At 47.9% G+C, this 17,625-nt stretch overlaps 2 protein-coding genes and 1 long non-coding RNA gene across 3 annotated transcripts; 2 read left to right on the top strand and 1 right to left on the bottom strand.

The window, feature by feature from the left end:
- Window positions 1-126: 126 nt before the first annotated feature.
- LOC130520482 (leucine-rich repeat-containing protein 38-like) lies at window positions 127-1,854 on the top strand. Its single transcript, XM_057024179.1, has 3 exons — window positions 127-155; window positions 1,382-1,550; window positions 1,633-1,854. Exons 1-3 carry the CDS (start codon window positions 127-129, stop codon window positions 1,852-1,854), a joined length of 420 nt encoding a protein of 139 aa, XP_056880159.1.
- Window positions 1,855-8,818: 6,964 nt separating this feature from the next.
- LOC130520488 (cytosolic phospholipase A2 gamma-like) lies at window positions 8,819-10,868 on the top strand. The gene is made up of 4 exons (XM_057024184.1): window positions 8,819-9,134; window positions 9,730-9,884; window positions 10,111-10,282; window positions 10,472-10,868. The coding sequence occupies exons 2-4, from the start codon at window positions 9,795-9,797 to the stop codon at window positions 10,714-10,716; spliced, it is 507 nt and encodes a 168-aa protein (XP_056880164.1). The 5' UTR covers window positions 8,819-9,134; window positions 9,730-9,794; the 3' UTR covers window positions 10,717-10,868.
- Window positions 10,869-11,298: 430 nt separating this feature from the next.
- Window positions 11,299-12,355, bottom strand: LOC130520489 (uncharacterized). The gene is made up of 3 exons (XR_008948871.1): window positions 12,232-12,355; window positions 11,989-12,147; window positions 11,299-11,727 (listed from the first exon to the last, which is right to left on the bottom strand). It is a non-coding gene; the product is annotated as an uncharacterized LOC130520489 (long non-coding RNA).
- Window positions 12,356-17,625: the final 5,270 nt, after the last annotated feature.

The following is a 17,625-nucleotide window of genomic DNA, read 5'->3' as shown; positions in this document are numbered from 1 at the left end:
TCAGGTCACTTGTCACCCATGGTTTGTTGTTTGGGTAACAGCGTACCTTCTTGGTGGGGACGGAGTTCTCAGTGCAGAACTTGATGTAGTCAGAAACACAGTCTGTCAGTCCATCCAGGTCCTCACATGTGGTTCACATTGCTGCTGAACTACAGGTGTGTATGATGGGGAGAGCAGCACGAGATTATGATCAGACTTGCCTAGTGGAGGGAGTGCCGTGGAGGTGTATGCACTGGTGACATTAGCATACAGTAAATCCAAAGTCTTCCTGTCTCTCGTGCTGCACTGGACATACTGATGGAATGTAGGGAGAGTGGGCTTAAGGGAGGCATGACTGAAGTCACCTGTGATGAGGATAAAGGCTCCGGGATGTTTAGTCTGCAGGTCAGCCGTGACAGAGTGAATAACGTCACAGGCCGTGTTCGCTTTACCGGTCGGAGGAATATAAACATTGATGGCGATGACATTAGTAAACTCCCGTGGCAAATAGTATGGACGGAGTCCGATAGCAATAAGTTCCACGTCGGGTCCGATCCACACGACGCACAGTCGCTCCTTGACATGAATATGCTCCGGGTTGCACCACCACAGTAGCAGTAGCAGAAGTAGTAGGAGCAGCAGCAGCAGCAGCAGCAGTAGTAGTAGTAGTGGCAGTGGTAGCAGTAGTAGCAGCAGCAGTAGCAGAAGTAGGAGCAGCACTAGTAGCAGTAGTAGTAGTAGTAATAGCAGTAGCAGTAGTAGTAGTAGTAGAGTAGTAATAGTAGCAGCAGTAGCAGCAGTAGCAGCAGTAGTACAGTAGTAATAGCAGCAGCAGTACTAGTAGTAATAGTAGCAGCAGTATCAGCAGTAGTAGTAGCAGCAGTAGCAGCAGTAGTAGCAGCAGTGGTAGCAGTAGTAGCAGTAGCAGCAATAGTAACAGCAGTAGTAGCAGTAGTAGTAATAGTAGCAGCAGTAGCAGCAGTATCAGCAGTAGTAGTAGCAGCAGTAGCAGCAGTAGTAGCAGCAGTGGTAGCAGTAGTAGCAGTAGCAGCAGTAGTAGCAGCAGTAGTAGCAGTAATAGCAGCAGTAGTAGTAGTAGTAGTAATAGTAGCAGCAGTAGCAGCAGTAGTAGAAGTAGTAGTAGCAATAGTAGCAGCAGTAGCAGCAGTAGCAGAAGTAGTAGCAGCAGTAGTAGCAGTAGTAGTAGCAGCAGTGGCAGCAGTAGTAGCAGTAGTAGTAGTAGTACTAATAGCAACAGTGGCAGTAGTAGTAGCAGTAGTAGTAGTAAGCAGCAGCAGCAGTAGCAGCAGCAGTAGTAGTAGTAGTAATAGCAACAGTGGCAGTAGTAGTAGTAGTAGTAGTAGTGATTACATTTCCGTTTCTCCTTCCTCTGTCTTCCCAGTCTGGAGCATCTGGACAGCATAGAGAAGCTGGACCTCAGCTGGAACCAGCTCTTGTGGGTTGGCTCTGGCGTATTCAGAGGCCTCTCTCGGCTCAGACAGCTTTACCTACACAACAACAGACTGTCTGTGGTGCAGCAGGGGAGTCTGGATCTGTTGCCTGGCTTAGAGGTATGTGACGGAAAGACAGCTATACGTATATTTACAGTGCATCTGTCCCTCCATCCCTCTGATGTTCTGTCCATCTGGGCAGGTGCTAAACTTGAGTAACAACAACATCTCCTGGATAGACGGCGAGGCTCTAGCGCCTCTCTACAGCCTTGCTATCCTCGCTCTGGAGGGAAACAACCTGCATCATCTCAAGTTCAAGACATTCCTCAGCCTTCATACAATGGCCACCCACATCACGCTGTCAGGTTTCCAAAAATCAACTATGCTCTCGCTAAAGAAAGTCTCGAGCTGTTTCAACGCTTAGTGAATTCTGAAGTGTGTCTATAAGTTGCTAACAGAGGGAAAACAAAATATTATGGCTGTTTTGTCCATCCTGGCATTGCTATATTGCCATCATTCTAAAATTACACTCTTAAATATGAGCAAAAACAATGTTATGATTTGCCATCTCCCTTCCCCAAAAAAGCAACACTTACAGTGTAGAACATCATGGCTCCAGGAGTCTTATTTTGCCTTGTCAGGCCATGAAGACATGAAGCAGAATGAAGATAAGAGCAGGTGAGAGAGTCAAGACAGACAATCAGCAGAGTGGGTGGAGGCTGGAGGAGGGACCAGCAAAGGGAACAAAAGTGTGCAAAAGTCCACACATGGCAAAACTCTTAATCGGGACAGAAGGTTGTCAGATTTACCAGGGCAGAGACGTGGTGGAAAAGTCCAAGGCAGGCAGGGTCAAAACTAATAAGTCCGATCAAACAAAGTGCTGGATAGTCAGGCATAGAGCAATAACAATCTGGCAAGGCATGAATGTCCAGAAGTTGCTTAATTAGGCCTAAAAGGGAGAAACAGGTAAAAATGATGAAAGCTGATCAGATGGGGGTGGTGGAGGGGCGTGGCAGAGTGAGTGGAATTCTCCACCTCAGCAGAAGAGCAGGTAGTGACAGATCCATTTGACAGAGTTTTCAAGCACATCACAAACAAACTGAATTAAAATCAATAAATATATGCCAATATATACAGCTGTAAGACAGCAGGGCTCAACAGCATATGATTATTATATTACATTTTATTTTGTTGAAAGTGATTAAAGTCACTCAAGGGTGTGATAAAGCTTTATATCATGATCAAAAAGCAATAGATGCTGATATTGTTAAGAAAAAAACAGAATGCTTAGAAAGAAGCCCACCATTCTAATACCCATAAAATGGAAAAAGTTGCCACTGTGCAAACTTGACATAATCGCTGCAAGGATAAGAAGAAAAGTGTGTTCTATCCAAATAAGGAAGAAAATGATTGGAAACATGACAGAAAACATGATTGGAAGATATCCGAAAAACATTGCCAATTCTCCATCTGATGTGTATCCAGCGACAATGTCAACTAGAAACACACTTTAAAAAAAGACTTCATTTTTAATTGTACCATTTCACTGCTGTGGAGGCACCAGGCAGAAACTGGCCATAGAGGACTGTAGTGCTTTCTCACCTCCAAACATTTGCTAAGCTCAGCAGTGGCCAGCCAGCAGGTCATGTCTTTTATCCACATGATCATTTCACAAACTATAAAAACATTAAATACACATTTTTGAGAAGTGGCACTTAGTTGACACTTGACCACAATGCTCTTGCAAGAGAAGGAATGTGAGCATTCATCTATTATCTACCACTTCTTCCTAAATGTGTCATCTCATCCAGAAGGGGACGCTACAGATCAGCGACGAGTGTTGCTGTTTGTTTTTGCCTCTGTGTGTGAAGAGGCCACTTGTGAATCACTCTCTCTCTATCTGTGGAGGCTACCTGTGATCCATGTTCAGCAAACATCATTAAATCCAGGAAGTTTCTCATAGAATGTAACAAACTGGCATCATGTTCAAGGTTTTCTGCCACCATCAATGAGCTTACTATGTGTGGTGTCTTCAGTGAGATCTTGAAGCCTCTGCTGCCTTTAAGGAAGGCTGGTTGGTCCAACAAACATTCTAGAACATTCTAGTTGATACTGGCTTCAAACTTATTCAAGTGTGTATGTTTTTGATGGACACTCAATGTGGAGCTGAAAGGAGAGCTGAACATTCTGCTAAAGAAATCTGCCAACCAGCAGATTATTGGAACCAGGTGAGTTGCACGATTGCTCAGCATCTTAACAACAACACACCCAAGTAAAATTATACACATTCTACATGTAAATGTGAAAGTAATCTGTACAAATGCTGCTGTGAAAGTTTCCAGGTAGCAGATGGTCATTTATTGTGGTTTTGTGTATCAGTTCTCTATTTTGTAATTCTGCAAATCTACTGTGGATGTTTTGTTTCACCTTTTCATTCGATGTAAACATCACTGAAGAGGAAGAGGGAATGAATCGAGTTCCTAGAAAACAACAATTGATATAGACATAGACAGACTTTATTTGCCATTAAGATTTGCATCAAAATGAAAGTACGATACAATGGCTCAGTGCACAACAGGAATAATGACAATAGTATTTACAAAAGTATAAATATACATATAATGACAATTAGGCACAGAGGTCCTAATAAGAGCAGTCCTGTGTTTAGGTGTGTGTGGTGAGGAGTGGGGGAATGTTAGGAATGTTAGGCTGTGTTGAGGAATCTTATGGCATATGTGAACAAACCGTTTTTGAACCTGGCTGTTCTGCTCTGTAGGCTGCTTAACCTCCTCCCGGAGGCCAGCAGTGAGAACTGTCCATGGTGGGAGTGGAAGGAGTCTCTGGTGAGGTTTTTGGCCCTTGTCAGCAGCATTTTTTAGCAGTGTCCTGGATGGGAGGAAGTGAAGTCCCGATGATTTTCTCCGCTGTCCTCACCACCCTCTGCAGGGACTTCCAGTCAGAGGTGCTACAGGCCCCTCGAGCCTTTAGGCCATATTCCTTGAACTGATCAACAATTATTCATTGGTTGTCTTCTTACCAATTGTGGTCTCAGGAAGTGCTGTACTTCCAGTTAAGTGTCATTTCTTTTTGTCTGTGACTGAGGTAATGAGAGGTCCAAAGAATGAGGAAGTGAACTCAGTTCAGCAGTTTCAGAGTGTCTTGAACAAGATCAGTGTTCTTCATCTCTCAATATTTATTCTCTGCATTTTTCTCGAGACACTTTACTGACTCTTTCTTCTGCATTATATATTGCTTTCTATGATCTAATATGTATGTTTTAACCTATATTATCACTTTCTGTAACTGTCCCTATGACATGTGCTGCTGACCTCTTGGCCAGGTCACCCTTGTGAAAGAGATCCTGATCTCATTGGGTTTTATCTTCAGACTGCAGATTGTGGCTTCACAGAAATCCTTCACCATTTATTATGTTCCCTTTATACATGTGTCATAAACTTCAAAGATGCACAGGTATGAGCGTGTATGGGCTTATGTGCATGCGTCTGTACATATTTATTTTTTTGCTCGAAGAAATGCAATAAAATGTATGTGTTTGTTTTTTCTTTATGGCTTTTTTATTGGGTATCTGTTCACTGAGTCAGTTTTACCACGTGTCTCAGGAGGGGTTATTAAAGTACTTTAAGTGGAAAAAACTACTGCTCCCCTTATCATGGCGGTGATATATAAAGAACTTTATTACTTTATTGAACTTTCTATACAAATAATGTCTGTTCACTTGGATATTGGCCCAAAGGAGATCTTCAGGGGTTCTTCAGACATACGGACTGACGTACAGGGGAGCTAACTTACACCTACCATAAATATGGAGATGAGACATGGCTAAAATTGGAGAAGTAAGCTATGTAGTGACAAGTCAATTATTCAGATGACATAATGCTGTGTTTCTTTCTATCATCAAAGTAACTCATGTCCCTGCTCACCAATTCTGTGCGCTGCACAACACTGTAAATCGCTATCTATCGCGACTGCCTTTATGTGCGACTTAAAATCTCTGTGTTCCTTAAGAGAGAAGTTGTTTTGCATTTCAGCACCAGATTAAACCAGCCAAAAGTAGAGGACAAGGAAGAAACTAACTTACACTGTCATCTCCCAGTAACCGATTTACAGAAGTTGAGTTGCATCTGCTTTCACTTAAGATATAAAATTAATAAACCATTAGTGATTAGTTATTATTAAAGGTTGTGCATTAAAGATTTGAAATTACTGAGAGAAGTGGACATGAGTTGGTTGCTCTTACCCTGAAAACAGTTGGTACCTCACATTTGGAGCGATTCTCATTCGCTGGCTTGTAGAAGTAATTTACAAATGTAGAAGTCATTCAGTGTAGAAATTCAGTGGAAACTTTCTGGGAGCCTACCAGGTTAAAAAAAAAAAGTGCTTGTCACAGCTCCCTCCACCCATTTCCCTCCTGCCCTCAGTAGTTTTCCACTTTACCTGCCACTCACACTCCTTGCCAGATTGTTCTTCAGCTTCAATGCAATACTTTCCAGCATTATTTTCCTGCCTGATTTCCTGTTACCAACCCTGCCAGTCTTTGTTCTGCCCTCACCTGTTCCCCGGAAAACCTACCTGCTTCTTGTCTCCGACCACGCCTGCCGCTTGCCCCTCATCGGTTCCTCTGCCTTGCCGTCCGGCTCTGGACCCCTCCCCTCGACCATTCCACCAAGAGTAAACCCATTCCCTTCCCCAAATCCTAAACCCAGAGACTCCTTTTGGGCCACTGGTCTGAAGAAAGGGCTGTTTCCTGAAGTCGTCGATCAAATCCGAGTTTGCTACTGTGTTTGCTGTATTCTAATAAAGACTTTACCAATTGATCCTGAGCTCAAGTGTACTGCTATTGGGTCCATATCCAACACGTCACACTGCTGAGACAATTCAAGCCTTTGAGGTCATGCTAAGTTAAGAACACAATTGCACAATTTCTTTATCACCATGGAGAATTTCTGAGAATTTTGAAAGTGACTCCTGTTTCGATTAAAGTTATGGCGGTTTCCGTTAGATGGACTAAAACTTCCTAAAATCTGACCGTAAACGCTAACTGCTTTATCTTCGTTTGGAGTCATGGGGAGAATACATGATGGGCGAAGGTAGGAGTCTATGTGAGAATTTGTGGGTTCGGTACCTTGCTCAAGAGTACCTTGGCAGTGCTCGGAAAGTGTTCTGGCACGTTCCCCTACTAGCAGAACACTGTCCATGTGTTTATCTGCACTGGGGCTTGAACTGGGAACCCTCTGCTTTTCAGCCAGCTGCCAACAGACTGAGCTACCGCCGCCATCACAAAATATGCCACCTCTTCAAAAGGGGCAAATGATTTTCCAACAGAACTCATTCCCAGATGGAGAATTCCATAAAAGCAATATCTTTGGATATTGGCAGGCACTTTGGAAATGAGACAGCTGTGAGAAAGAGTATCAGTTGCAGTCAGGAGGGGGAGTTGAGAAAATGCAAAACTTAAATCAAAACTTCTCAAATGTTGTAACATCCCTAGTCTCACCTGGACCACAGCCACTGTAAGCAGGTCTCACACACACACACACACACACACACCACACACCACACATTAAGCAGAAGACAACGATATCGAATGGAGGACACCGCAGGTACCTCCTATCAGCCTTCTGTAGACACAGACTATATGGTTTGTCATTACTACTGCTGTTTTAAATCAATAAAATGTGATGCACCTGTTGTGTCAGTCCGTTGCTGAAACATTGTGTGTCCTCCATGATAACTGCACACTGAATTATCAGTTTATTTCTCTCACTCTTCCACAATGACCTCATAAATTCCCTTTTACTGAGGACTCTGACACCGATGATGAATGCTGTTGTCATGTCAGGATTTTATCTTTTCTTACACAATTATTGTACGCAGAAAACCTGACATGCACAATTTGATTTCATGATGTGTTCCAAGTACTTCATCATCATTTAGTGTAGCAGTTTAGCATAGAAGATATTGAGGCCCAAGACCCTTGATGGCTTGAACTTTCCCAGCAGGTTTTTTACTATAAAGCAAATATACATTACGTTTTTTAAATGAAACACCATCAAAAAGAGTATAATGCAGTTCCTCACAATGTAATGTTTTGCATCTCTCCAGCTGGATCTTCGACATCTTTCAGGGGATGCCAACAGAAGTGCCACCAACCCGTATCCCATTTACTCCACTGTAGAGAGGGAATGTACATCAGACAAGCCTGAAAACGGTACCATCACATGCACTTCCCTGGTATCTGTGGCACACAGAGGAGGGTGTACTACCTCTGATGTGTCAGGGTAGGGCCAGATTTTACTGGTAGATGGATTAAATATACGCTCACATTATTAAATAGGTGAAGTCACATTTATTACATGCTCAAGACCATAATCTGTCAATTGCTGACCCAGTCCTTTCGGTCAAGTAATTCACTGAGTCTCTAACTTTCAGGGCACTGGTTTGAAATAAGTCCCCATGAGTCTGGTTTGACTGACATGGACTGGTTCATTAAAACGGCTCATCTGGGGAGCAGGTTCCGTGCTGGACAGCTGGTTGAGGAGAAGCCAGAGATGGACGTGGTCAAACTTCAAGGTGATTGTTTGCAAATTGTTGAAGTAAAAGGAATCATTGTCACGCCCAGATTAAAAACTCTTGTTTGTCAGATTGAAATGTCTATTTAATGTTTGTTTTACTTTAACATGAGGAAAAACCCTAAAAATCAGAGTCAGCACTGGACAAATGCTGGACTGGGATTTGTTTAGACAGCGAACAGTGAAATAAAGTTTCAGATGAAACTCTTGTAAAATTAAAGTAGGCAGTGACTGCTTGGTCCACTGTTTGGTGACATTTCTTGACATCAACCTTTTTAAGAAAACCTGCAAAGTCAGCAAGAAGAACACAGTGAAACGCTGCAGGAGTTCAACACGGGCACTTATTTATTCGCCTGAATCACGCTTTTCATCATTCATGTGGCTCACGGCAGGTATTTGTGGCAGCGCATTGGCGGACTGGCAGACAATCATCCATCACTTGTTCCCTCTCAGAGGTAGTTTGATGCTTTCATATTAAATGCTGCAAGGATACAGCTCATGTTGAGGTTACATTCTGCTTTTGTGTGTGTGCACGTTTTGCAGGGGCTGAATTTGGAGACATTCCTACTCAAGCCCACCTTATTTATGTGGCCATTGATCACATTTTAAACCTGATCAAACGCACCACTACGGATCCTGAGCTTCTGGCTATCCTGGAGAAACTTCAGGAAAAGCTAAAAGGTGATGAAGATGCACCCAGTAAAGTGAAGCTGGACGCGTTTATATAGTCACATCAACCCCTTAGATTCCCTTTGGCTGGGATACCTTTAAATTGATGCTCTTCTTTTTTGCAGAAATCATAGAATCTGGTCACATGAATCTGCTGAAAACAAGTTCTTTGGAGGAGGGAAAAACTGTCTCCCAGGAAAACATCACACTGCTGATCGAAGAGCTGGAGCTTTGTTGTCAAAATTTGCAGTCTGTAAATCACAGCAATTTCAACTTTGTAAGATTTACATCCTAACTGCTCAAACAGAGATCAAACCTGCCAAAGTCATTTATCCTTTTTCTGCACCTGCTTCCCTTTTAGTGTGTAAGCTTTTGAAGTTACTCCCACCTCTACTTATAAAATGGGAATGGGGAAATACCAACAACTTCCTCTACTGTTCACATGGTGAGACGGAGATTTTTTTTTTAATATGTTGTTTATTAGTTTTTTTAATTTTTTAAATACCAACTTAATTGACAAAAACAAAACAAAAAACTAAAATTCCAATGCTACCAAAATCCAAAACACACTTTAAGTAGAGATGGCAGAAATTCACCTTGATCATGATTGTGACAGTAGCAGCAGCCTTAAAGTCTATACGAGCCACAGCTTTTAAGGTTTTTATACGGACATACATTAACGGTTTCGTTTCTGACAAGAGCCACTTAATTAAACCTTCAACAGTAACATATGAGTTTCAAGGTTAGGTTGATTTTAAATGTTTAATATGAGTTTTTATGTGTTTGCTTTGCACAGCTGGAAAGATTTCATAAAGTAAAACAGAAAAAAGGGATTAATTGATTGAAGTGAAATTGGTGCAATTCCATTTTTAATAAGCCTACACCTGACATGTGAGCTGGGCTTCATCTAAAACCTTAAAATCCTAAAAGCATCTATATGGAATGTTTCACACACATGAAAATGTTGTACAGGAATTTACCAGAAAGCCAAAGATAAAGAAAAAAAGTATAAACATATGTTTGTTTTCTCTTTTTGACAGATGCCACCATTCCATCTACCCTCCGTTCCAAAGAGATCTTCTACCTGATCGATGCTGGGCTGTGGATGAACGTACCCTACCCTCCATTTCTTGGAGCGAAAAGAGACATTGACCTCATCATAGCACCAGACTTCAGTGCTGGAGAAGTATTTGAGGTGCAGTTAAATGCATTCAAACAGCAGTTGTCTGATCAAAAACATCTCCGTTAGCTCAGTCATTTGTACAGCAGCTCTCTTTTTCCTGATACCGATCAGTCCTTCTAATAATCCGGAAACACAATCAGGTTTTCCCTGTGCTCCCCGAGGTGAAATCGAACTTCATTCATCTCCTACAAACATCATGTTCACCTCACGGTTGTTGTTTTTTGTTTCTGCTTTCCAGACCCTGACTCTTGCAAAGAAATATGCACTGGACAAAGGGAAGCCTTTTCCAGAGATAGATGACCAAATCAAGAAGGAGAAAGACTGGCCCAAAGATTGTTACGTGTTTGAGGGGAAGGAGAAGGAGCCAACCATCGTTTACATGCCGCTCTTCAACAGAGCCAACTGCAGAGGTTTGTTTCCCTTCCCTCCATCTGACAGTCCTGTTTTGCTGCAGTGGGCCTGATTCCCTGAACAGTTTTCCCTTTGGATTTGTCCTTTATTGTCCTATATTTCTGATTGCCGTGTGTCCAGGCTTCAAAACAATGAGATTTTAATCTCCATATTCAGAAAACTAAGCAGTTTTTGACTGTTTCCTATAGATGCAAAAGAATTGCAGGCAAAGATGGAGGAGTTCTGCACCTTCCAACGGCCCTACAACAACGACATGATGAACGAGTTGTTGGACATCGCGAGGGACAACATCAAGAGGAACAAGACGATCCTGGTGCAAGAGATGAAAAAGGCCATTCAGCGCAGAAGCCGCCGCAGCTCCACACATATCAGAGTAGAAATGTCACTCGTGGCAAACGTGTTTCTAAAAGTGATGGATGCAACTGTGATTTAATCCTCACACATTTCTTTATCTTTTCTTTTGGTGATCAAAATCATGTCTGTTTGGAATTAATCACAATTTCCTCTTTAATTATCATTATACTCAAGAATAGATGCTGATGCTGTCAGGTGGAGTTTAAAGATCAATAAAATCTATTAAATCTGTTCCAGAATCACCTCTTCTTTTTTATTGAGGCATATGTGGATATATGACCATAAAACATGAACTCCCCTTCCCATAGTGTTCCACTTCCTATGCTTGTGTGCCCGTCGTTCAGTTGTGGACTGGGTCAGCTGGCTCTGTGGTACCGCAGCTCCACGCACAACAAACGGCACTCACTTTGCTTTCTGAACAGCCTTTCCTCGCCGCCTGCATCACATGACCCTACCTCCAACTTTTTACATAGGCGCAGATGCAAAAAGACAAATTAAGTCCAATTAAAGGGTGCATGAGCATCAGAGTTTTGGGAGGTCTGACTTATCATTGATTACCAGAAACTTGAGGTTGGTAGATTTAATATACATTATTTAGCACATTTCCACGGGAACGCCATGGGCTGGTACCCAAGGAGCTGTAAATTAGACATAAACAACAGCAGCTTATGGTTGTTTAGTTTGGATGAATACATAAAATTAATAGAGATCATAAAAAGAATAAATAAATAATTGCTTAATATCAGTCAGAGTGCTGCAACCTTGTCACTCTAATAACGACTCGTCAATTCTGGGCTCTATGTTTGTGTCTGTGACTCAGCATCCCACTTCTTTCCACTGTTCCTCTTCCTGTTCCGCTCCGCCATCACTACAGCTGCCACGACCGTCACCATGACAGTCACTGTGATCACAAGCACCGTGACTGTTTCCGCCAAGCAGAGCTGGCTGTCAACCCACGACAGCGATGACCCGGCCAGCTGCGGCGGGTCCCGACAGGTCACGTTGCGATAGTCGTCGACGTGGAGGTGGCGGACGTAGAGGATCTTGCTGAAGACGCGGTGAAGTTCGCAGTCACAGTTCCAGGGGTTGGCTGGTGGAGCATGGGGAGAGGTAGAACTGTGACTGTACAGGATGCTTTGTTGGTTTCACACCCGAGAAAACTACATTTATTTTGAAATGCTGGAGACAATTGAACAGCAAACTTTTATTTAAGCTATGAGGAAATTGTGGAATCACTATTGTTAGCTAAAACATTATATGCTGTTCCTTTATGTTACAGTTTTAGATTAGCACTAAGCGTTGAAACAGCTCGAGACTTTCTTTCGCTAGAGTATAGTTGATTTTTGGAAACCTGACAGCGTGATGTGGGTGGCCGATGTATGAAGGCTGAGGAATGTCTTGAACTTGAGATGATGCAGGTTGTTCCCTCCAGAGCGAGGATAGCAAGGCTGTAGAGAGGTGCTAGAGCCTCGCCGTCTATCCAGGAGATGTTGTTACTCAAGTTTAGCACCTGGCCAGACGGACAGAACATCAGAGGATGGAGGAGGGACAGATGCACTGTAAATATATGTATAGCTGTCTTTCCGTCACATACCTCTAAGCCAGGCAACAGATCCAGACTCCCCTGCTGCACCACAGACAGTCTGTTGTTGTGTAGGTAAAGCTGTCTGAGCCGAGAGAGGTGTTACGCTCGAGAGGACTGGCGGTCAAGTGTGGCGGAACCCCAAAGAAGGCAGACAGACACGGGAATTAAAAGTAAACTCAAAAGGTTTAATGAAGCAAAAAAAAAACAGGAGGGAAGAAACTAAATGAGAGAGGCCGAGACAAACTATAGGTGCGTGATGCGGCAGACGAACCAAGTTCGAGATCCAGGGGCGAGAGTCTGTGGGGGAGTCCAAGTGTCCAGAGGATAGGAGAAATCCGTCCGAGGAAGGGGAAGAGGAAGAGGTCAGAGGAAGAGGGGCTAGGAAGGTTGTAGAGTCGTCGCTGGAAGACGCAGGGAGTCGCTGGGGAGCCTGGAGAGATGCTGGGTCCACGGGACGTGTTGCCAAAAACATCAGTAAGATCAAGCACTGGCCTGAGTGCATAGGGGCCTTTTATGGGTGCAGAGTCGTTTGGGTGGATTGGGTGCAGCTGCAGGAGAGGGCCCAGGTGGTGGTGGTTGAGCTGATTGCCCAGGAGGAGGTGGGGCCAGAGTAGGAGTCACAACAGTACCCCCCCCTTACGGGAGGCACCGGACGACCGCCCAGGAGCATCCGGGTGCTCTCGGTAGAAGTCTTCGAGGAGGGAGGGGTCAGCGAGATAGGATGGGGGCACCCAGCTCCGGTCTTCGGGGCCGTAACCCACCCAATCCACCAGGTACTGGAAGCCCCTTCCCCGTCGGCGGACCGCCAGCAGCTTGTTAACGCTCCACACCGGCTCTCCGTCCGACAGGACCTGTGGGGGAGGTGGAGTCGGAGCAGGAGGGGACAGGGGGCTGGTGGAGAAGGGTTTAATGAGCGAGACGTGGAAGACCGGGTGAACCTTGAGGGCGGCAGGGAGATCCAAACGGACTGCAGAGGGGTTGACGATGCTGCAGATGGTGTATGGACCGATGTAGCGGGGGGTTTCTGCGAGTCTGAGTCTGCGAGGTCTGGAGGGGCAGGTCCCGGGCCAACAGCCAGACCTTCTGGCCAGGCCGGTAAGCAGGGGCCGGCCTCCTTCGCCGGTTGGCCGAACGCCGGGACTGCTCAGTGGCCCGCAAGATGGCTTTGCGGGCAGTCTTCCAGATGCGCCTACATCGGCGGAGATGGGCCCTGGTAGACGGCACTGCGATCTCCAGCTCCTGCTGGGGGAACAGAGGGGGTTGGTAGCCCAGGAAACATTGAAAGGGGGACATACCAGTAGCAGAGCTCTCCATGGCGTTGAGGGAGTATTCCACCCACGGCAGGAACTTGGACCAGGAGGCAGGATTGCTGGTGGTCACGCAGCGCAGGGCCGCCTCCAAAGCCTGGTTGGCCCGTTCGGCTTGTCCGTTGGACTGGGGGTGGTACCCAGAGGACAGGCTGACCGTGGCCCCAATCCCCTTGCAGAAGGCCTGCCACACCCTAGAAGTGAATTGGGGGCCACGGTCAGAGACCACGTCAAGGGGGATCCCATGGAGACGTACAACGTGGGAGACCAGGAGTTCAGCTGTTTCTGCAGCAGAAGGGAGTTTGGGGAGGGCGACAAAGTGGACCCCCTTGGAGAAGCGGTCCACAATGGTCAGGATGGTGTCGTTCCCCTGCGAGACGGGGAGGCCCGTCACAAAATCCAGGGCTACGTGAGACCAGGGTCGACTGGGGACGGGAAGGGGGTGCAGAAGGCCTGCTGGCGAGCGATGGGAGGCCTTGCTGCGGGCACAGACCGTGCAGGCGCCCACAAACTCCCGAACATCCTCTTGGAGGTTGGGCCACCAGAAGCGCCGCTGCACAAACTCCGCCGTCCGACGCACGCCAGGATGGCAGGCGAAACAACTGGAGTGGCCCCACTCTAGCACCTGCGGCCGGCCGGACGGAGGAAGGCACGAACATTCGGCCCTGAGGCCGTTCCCAGGATCTGGCTCGTCTCTGGGCTTGCTCGACGGCCGTCTCGATCGGCCAGGAGATGACCCCTATGACCCGGGCCGGGGGAACGATGGTGTCAGGGTCCCTGGGGGCGCCGGGGAATTCCTCCGGAAACTGGCGGGAGAGGGCATCAGCCCGGATATTCTTGGAACCAGGACGGAAAGTGAGGGTGAAATCAAACCGACTGAAGAAGAGAGCCCAGCGGCCCTGTCTGGGATTGAGTCTCTTGGCCGTTCTCACATAGGTCAAGTTCTTATGGTCCGACCACACAAGGAACGGGTGCTTTGCTCCCTCCAGCCAGTGTCTCCACTCCACCAAGGCTCCATAGACCGCCAGAAGTTCCCTGTTGCCCACATCGTAATTTCGTTCAGCCGGATCAAAACGGCGGGAAAAGTAGGCACATGGGTGAATCTTCTGGTCTGCCTCGGACCGCTGGGAGAGGACTGCCCCGATGCCCGCGTCCGAAGCATCGACCTCGACGATGAACTGCCGAGCGGGGTCTGGATGGGCGAGCACCGGAGCCGTCGTGAACCTGTCCTTGAGGGCTGAGAAGGCGGTCTCAGCCTCCGGTGTCCAGGCGAAAGGGCGCGAGGTGGAGGTGAGAGCGGAGAGAGGGGCAGCCACTTGACTGAACCCTTTGATGAACCGCCGGATGAACCCGGCGAACCCAAGGAACCGACGAAGCTGAGTGCGGTCGGTGGGGCGTGGCCACTCCACCACAGCCTGGATCTTGGCCGGATCTGCGCGCACCCGCCCCTCCTCCACGATGTAGCCGAGGTACCCCACTGAGGCGGAGTGGAAGACGCACTTCTCGGCTTTGATGAATAGTCGGTTCTCCAAAAGCCGTTGTAGGACCAGGCGAACATGCTGGTGGTGCTCCTCCATGGTGCGGGAGAAGATCAAGATGTCGTCCAAGTAGACCACCACAAAGACGTTGATCATGTCCCGGAGCACATCGTTGACCAACTCCTGGAAGACGGCGGGGGCGTTGGAGAGGCCGAAGGGCATGACCAGGTATTCGAAGTGCCCGAGGTGTGTGTTGAAGGCGGTCTTCCATTCGTCCCTTTCCTGATCCGCACCAAGTGGTAAGCGTTGCGGAGGTCTAACTTAGTGAACACCCGGGCATGAGTGAGAGGCTCGAACGTGGAACTCATAAGGGGAAGAGGGTACTTGTTCTTAACGGTGATGTTGTTAAGTTTGCGGAAGTCGATGCAGGGCCTCAGGCCGCCATCCTTCTTGGGTACAAAGAAGAAACCTGCAGCTAAGGGGGATGACGATGGTCTTATGATCCCAGAGGCAAGGGATTCAGTGATGTAATTGCGCATCACCTCCTTCTCTGGATGGAGAGATTGTAAAGTCGACCCGTGGGGTAGGGAGCCCCGGGGAGGAGGTCGATGGGGCAATCATAGGGCCGGTGAGGGGGAAGGGACAGAGCATTGTCCTTACTGAAGACTGGGGCTAAATCATTGTAGATAGGGGGAACACCAGTGAGATCCGGGGGAGTGAGCGCGGGCCTGGGATTACTGGATGGAGAGGGGGCGGAGCGAAGGCAGTTGGCGTGACAGGCCACGCTCCACCCCAGGATCCGACCCGAAGCCCATGAGATGTGGGGGTCGTGCCTTTCCAACCACGGTCTTCCTAACACGAGTGGAGCGGTGGGAGCGTGCAAAACCAGGAAAGGTGTACTCTCTATGTGATTACCCGAGAGTGTTAGGGTGAGTGGGATGGTGCGATGCGTGATGTTACCCAGAGAGCGGCCATCGATCGCCTGGGGGGACAGGGAGCGATCGAGAGGAACCAGGGGAATGCCAGCTTGACGCGCGAGAGAAAAGTCCATCAGGGACTCATCAGCCCCAGAGTCAATGAGAACACTCACGGAATAGACTCCTTATCCCAGGAGAGGGTTGCGGGGAAGAGGCGGTTGTGTTGCTCGGTGGGTTGGGGAATCACAGCTCGGCTCACCAGTACTCCCCCTACTGGTGAGCAGGCCCTTTTGGTCGGACGGGGCAGGCTTGGATGAAGTGGCCGTTGTTTCCGCAGTACAGGCACAACTGGTCTCGGAGTCTTTGCTCCCGCTCCTGCCGTGAGAGACGGGACCGGCCGATCTGCATGGGTTCCTCTCCGACTCTGGGGGAGGAGTGAGCTGGGGATTGCAGGAGGATGTGAGGAGGCGGGGCGGCAGTGCTGGTAAGGGAGAAGTCAGGGACAGAGGAAGTGCGGTGGGAGAGTTGGCGGGTAGAACCGCCCGCACGTTGGGCGCGCTCCTGGCGGCGCTCCCGTAGTCGTTCATCCATCTGGAGCGAGAGGGTGATCAGCTCATTGAGTGACGAGGGGCGGTCTCTCACAATCAGGTCCTTGATTACCTCACTCAGGCCCCGTCGATAGGCGCTACGGAGCGCGGTCTCTCGCCCCAGCGGCTCTCTGCAGCCAGGATGCGGAACTCAAGGGTGTACTCCGCAACTGACCGTGACCCCTGCTGGAGAGCGAGCAGACGACTCGCGGCGTCTTCCCCGTAGGTGGGGTGCTCGAACACAGCCTTGAACTCCCGTCGAAAGGCGCTGTAGTCTGAGGAGAGGCGGGGGTCCAGGTCGACGGCAGCTATGGCCCAGCTCAATGCCTTGTCGGCCAGGAGGGAGGTTATAAATCCAACCTTGGCCTCGTCGGAAACAAATCTGGAGGGCTGATGGCGGAAGAGCAGCTCACATTGGTGGAGGAACCCCTTGCCCAGGTCGAAATCCCCGCCGAATACACGGGGGCTGGCAAGGTTGGGCTCGGCTCGGGGAGAAAGCGGGAGAGATGGTTCTGATGGAGCAGCCCCACCGGGGTCGCTGCCTAGCTTCTGAATAATGGAAGCCAAAACGGTTGCCATGGCGGACATCTGGTTGGAGAGGGCGGACAGGGTACTGGAGGTGGTCTGGGAGGAGCTCTGGAGCTCGGAAATCTCCCCCTGGATTGTGGGGAAGGCCTTGGTTAGCTCCGACTGAAGGGAGAGAGCTGGGCAGAGTGGGCCTCCACTCTTCTTTCGAGGGCGGAGGGTAACATGGGGGTCCTTGGGCGCCCGGCTGCCCCGGGGTTCCACCTTGACTCATCTTGGCTTGATCTTTCTGTTACGCTCGAGAGGACTGGCGGTCAAGTGTGGCGGAACCCCAAAGAAGGCAGACAGACACGGGAATTAAAAGTAAACTCAAAAGGTTTAATGAAGCAAAAAAAAACAGGAGGGAAGAAACTAAATGAGAGAGGCCGAGACAAACTATAGGTGCGTGATGCGGCAGACGAACCAAGTTCGAGATCCAGGGGCGAGAGTCTGTGGGGGAGTCCAAGTGTCCAGAGGATAGGAGAAATCCGTCCGAGGAAGGGGAAGAGGAAGAGGTCAGAGGAAGAGGGGCTAGGAAGGTTGTAGAGTC

Source organism: Takifugu flavidus, unplaced genomic scaffold, assembly GCF_003711565.1.
Source record: "Takifugu flavidus isolate HTHZ2018 unplaced genomic scaffold, ASM371156v2 ctg398, whole genome shotgun sequence".
Classification (NCBI taxonomy): Eukaryota; Metazoa; Chordata; class Actinopteri; order Tetraodontiformes; family Tetraodontidae; genus Takifugu; species Takifugu flavidus.
This window is presented reverse-complemented; position numbering and strand designations above follow the sequence as displayed.

Coding starts and splice junctions, on each gene's coding strand:
- LOC130520488 (XM_057024184.1), top strand. CDS start 9,795: ATGAACGTACCCTACCCTCCATTTCTTGGAGCGAAAAGAGACATTGAC. Junction 9,885..10,110: donor GTGCTGGAGAAGTATTTGAG/GTGCAGTTAAAT, acceptor TCTGCTTTCCAG/ACCCTGACTCTTGCAAAGAA. Junction 10,283..10,471: donor CAACAGAGCCAACTGCAGAG/GTTTGTTTCCCT, acceptor TGTTTCCTATAG/ATGCAAAAGAATTGCAGGCA.
- LOC130520482 (XM_057024179.1), top strand. CDS start 127: ATGTGGTTCACATTGCTGCTGAACTACAG. Junction 156..1,381: donor ACATTGCTGCTGAACTACAG/GTGTGTATGATG, acceptor CTGTCTTCCCAG/TCTGGAGCATCTGGACAGCA. Junction 1,551..1,632: donor ATCTGTTGCCTGGCTTAGAG/GTATGTGACGGA, acceptor CCATCTGGGCAG/GTGCTAAACTTGAGTAACAA.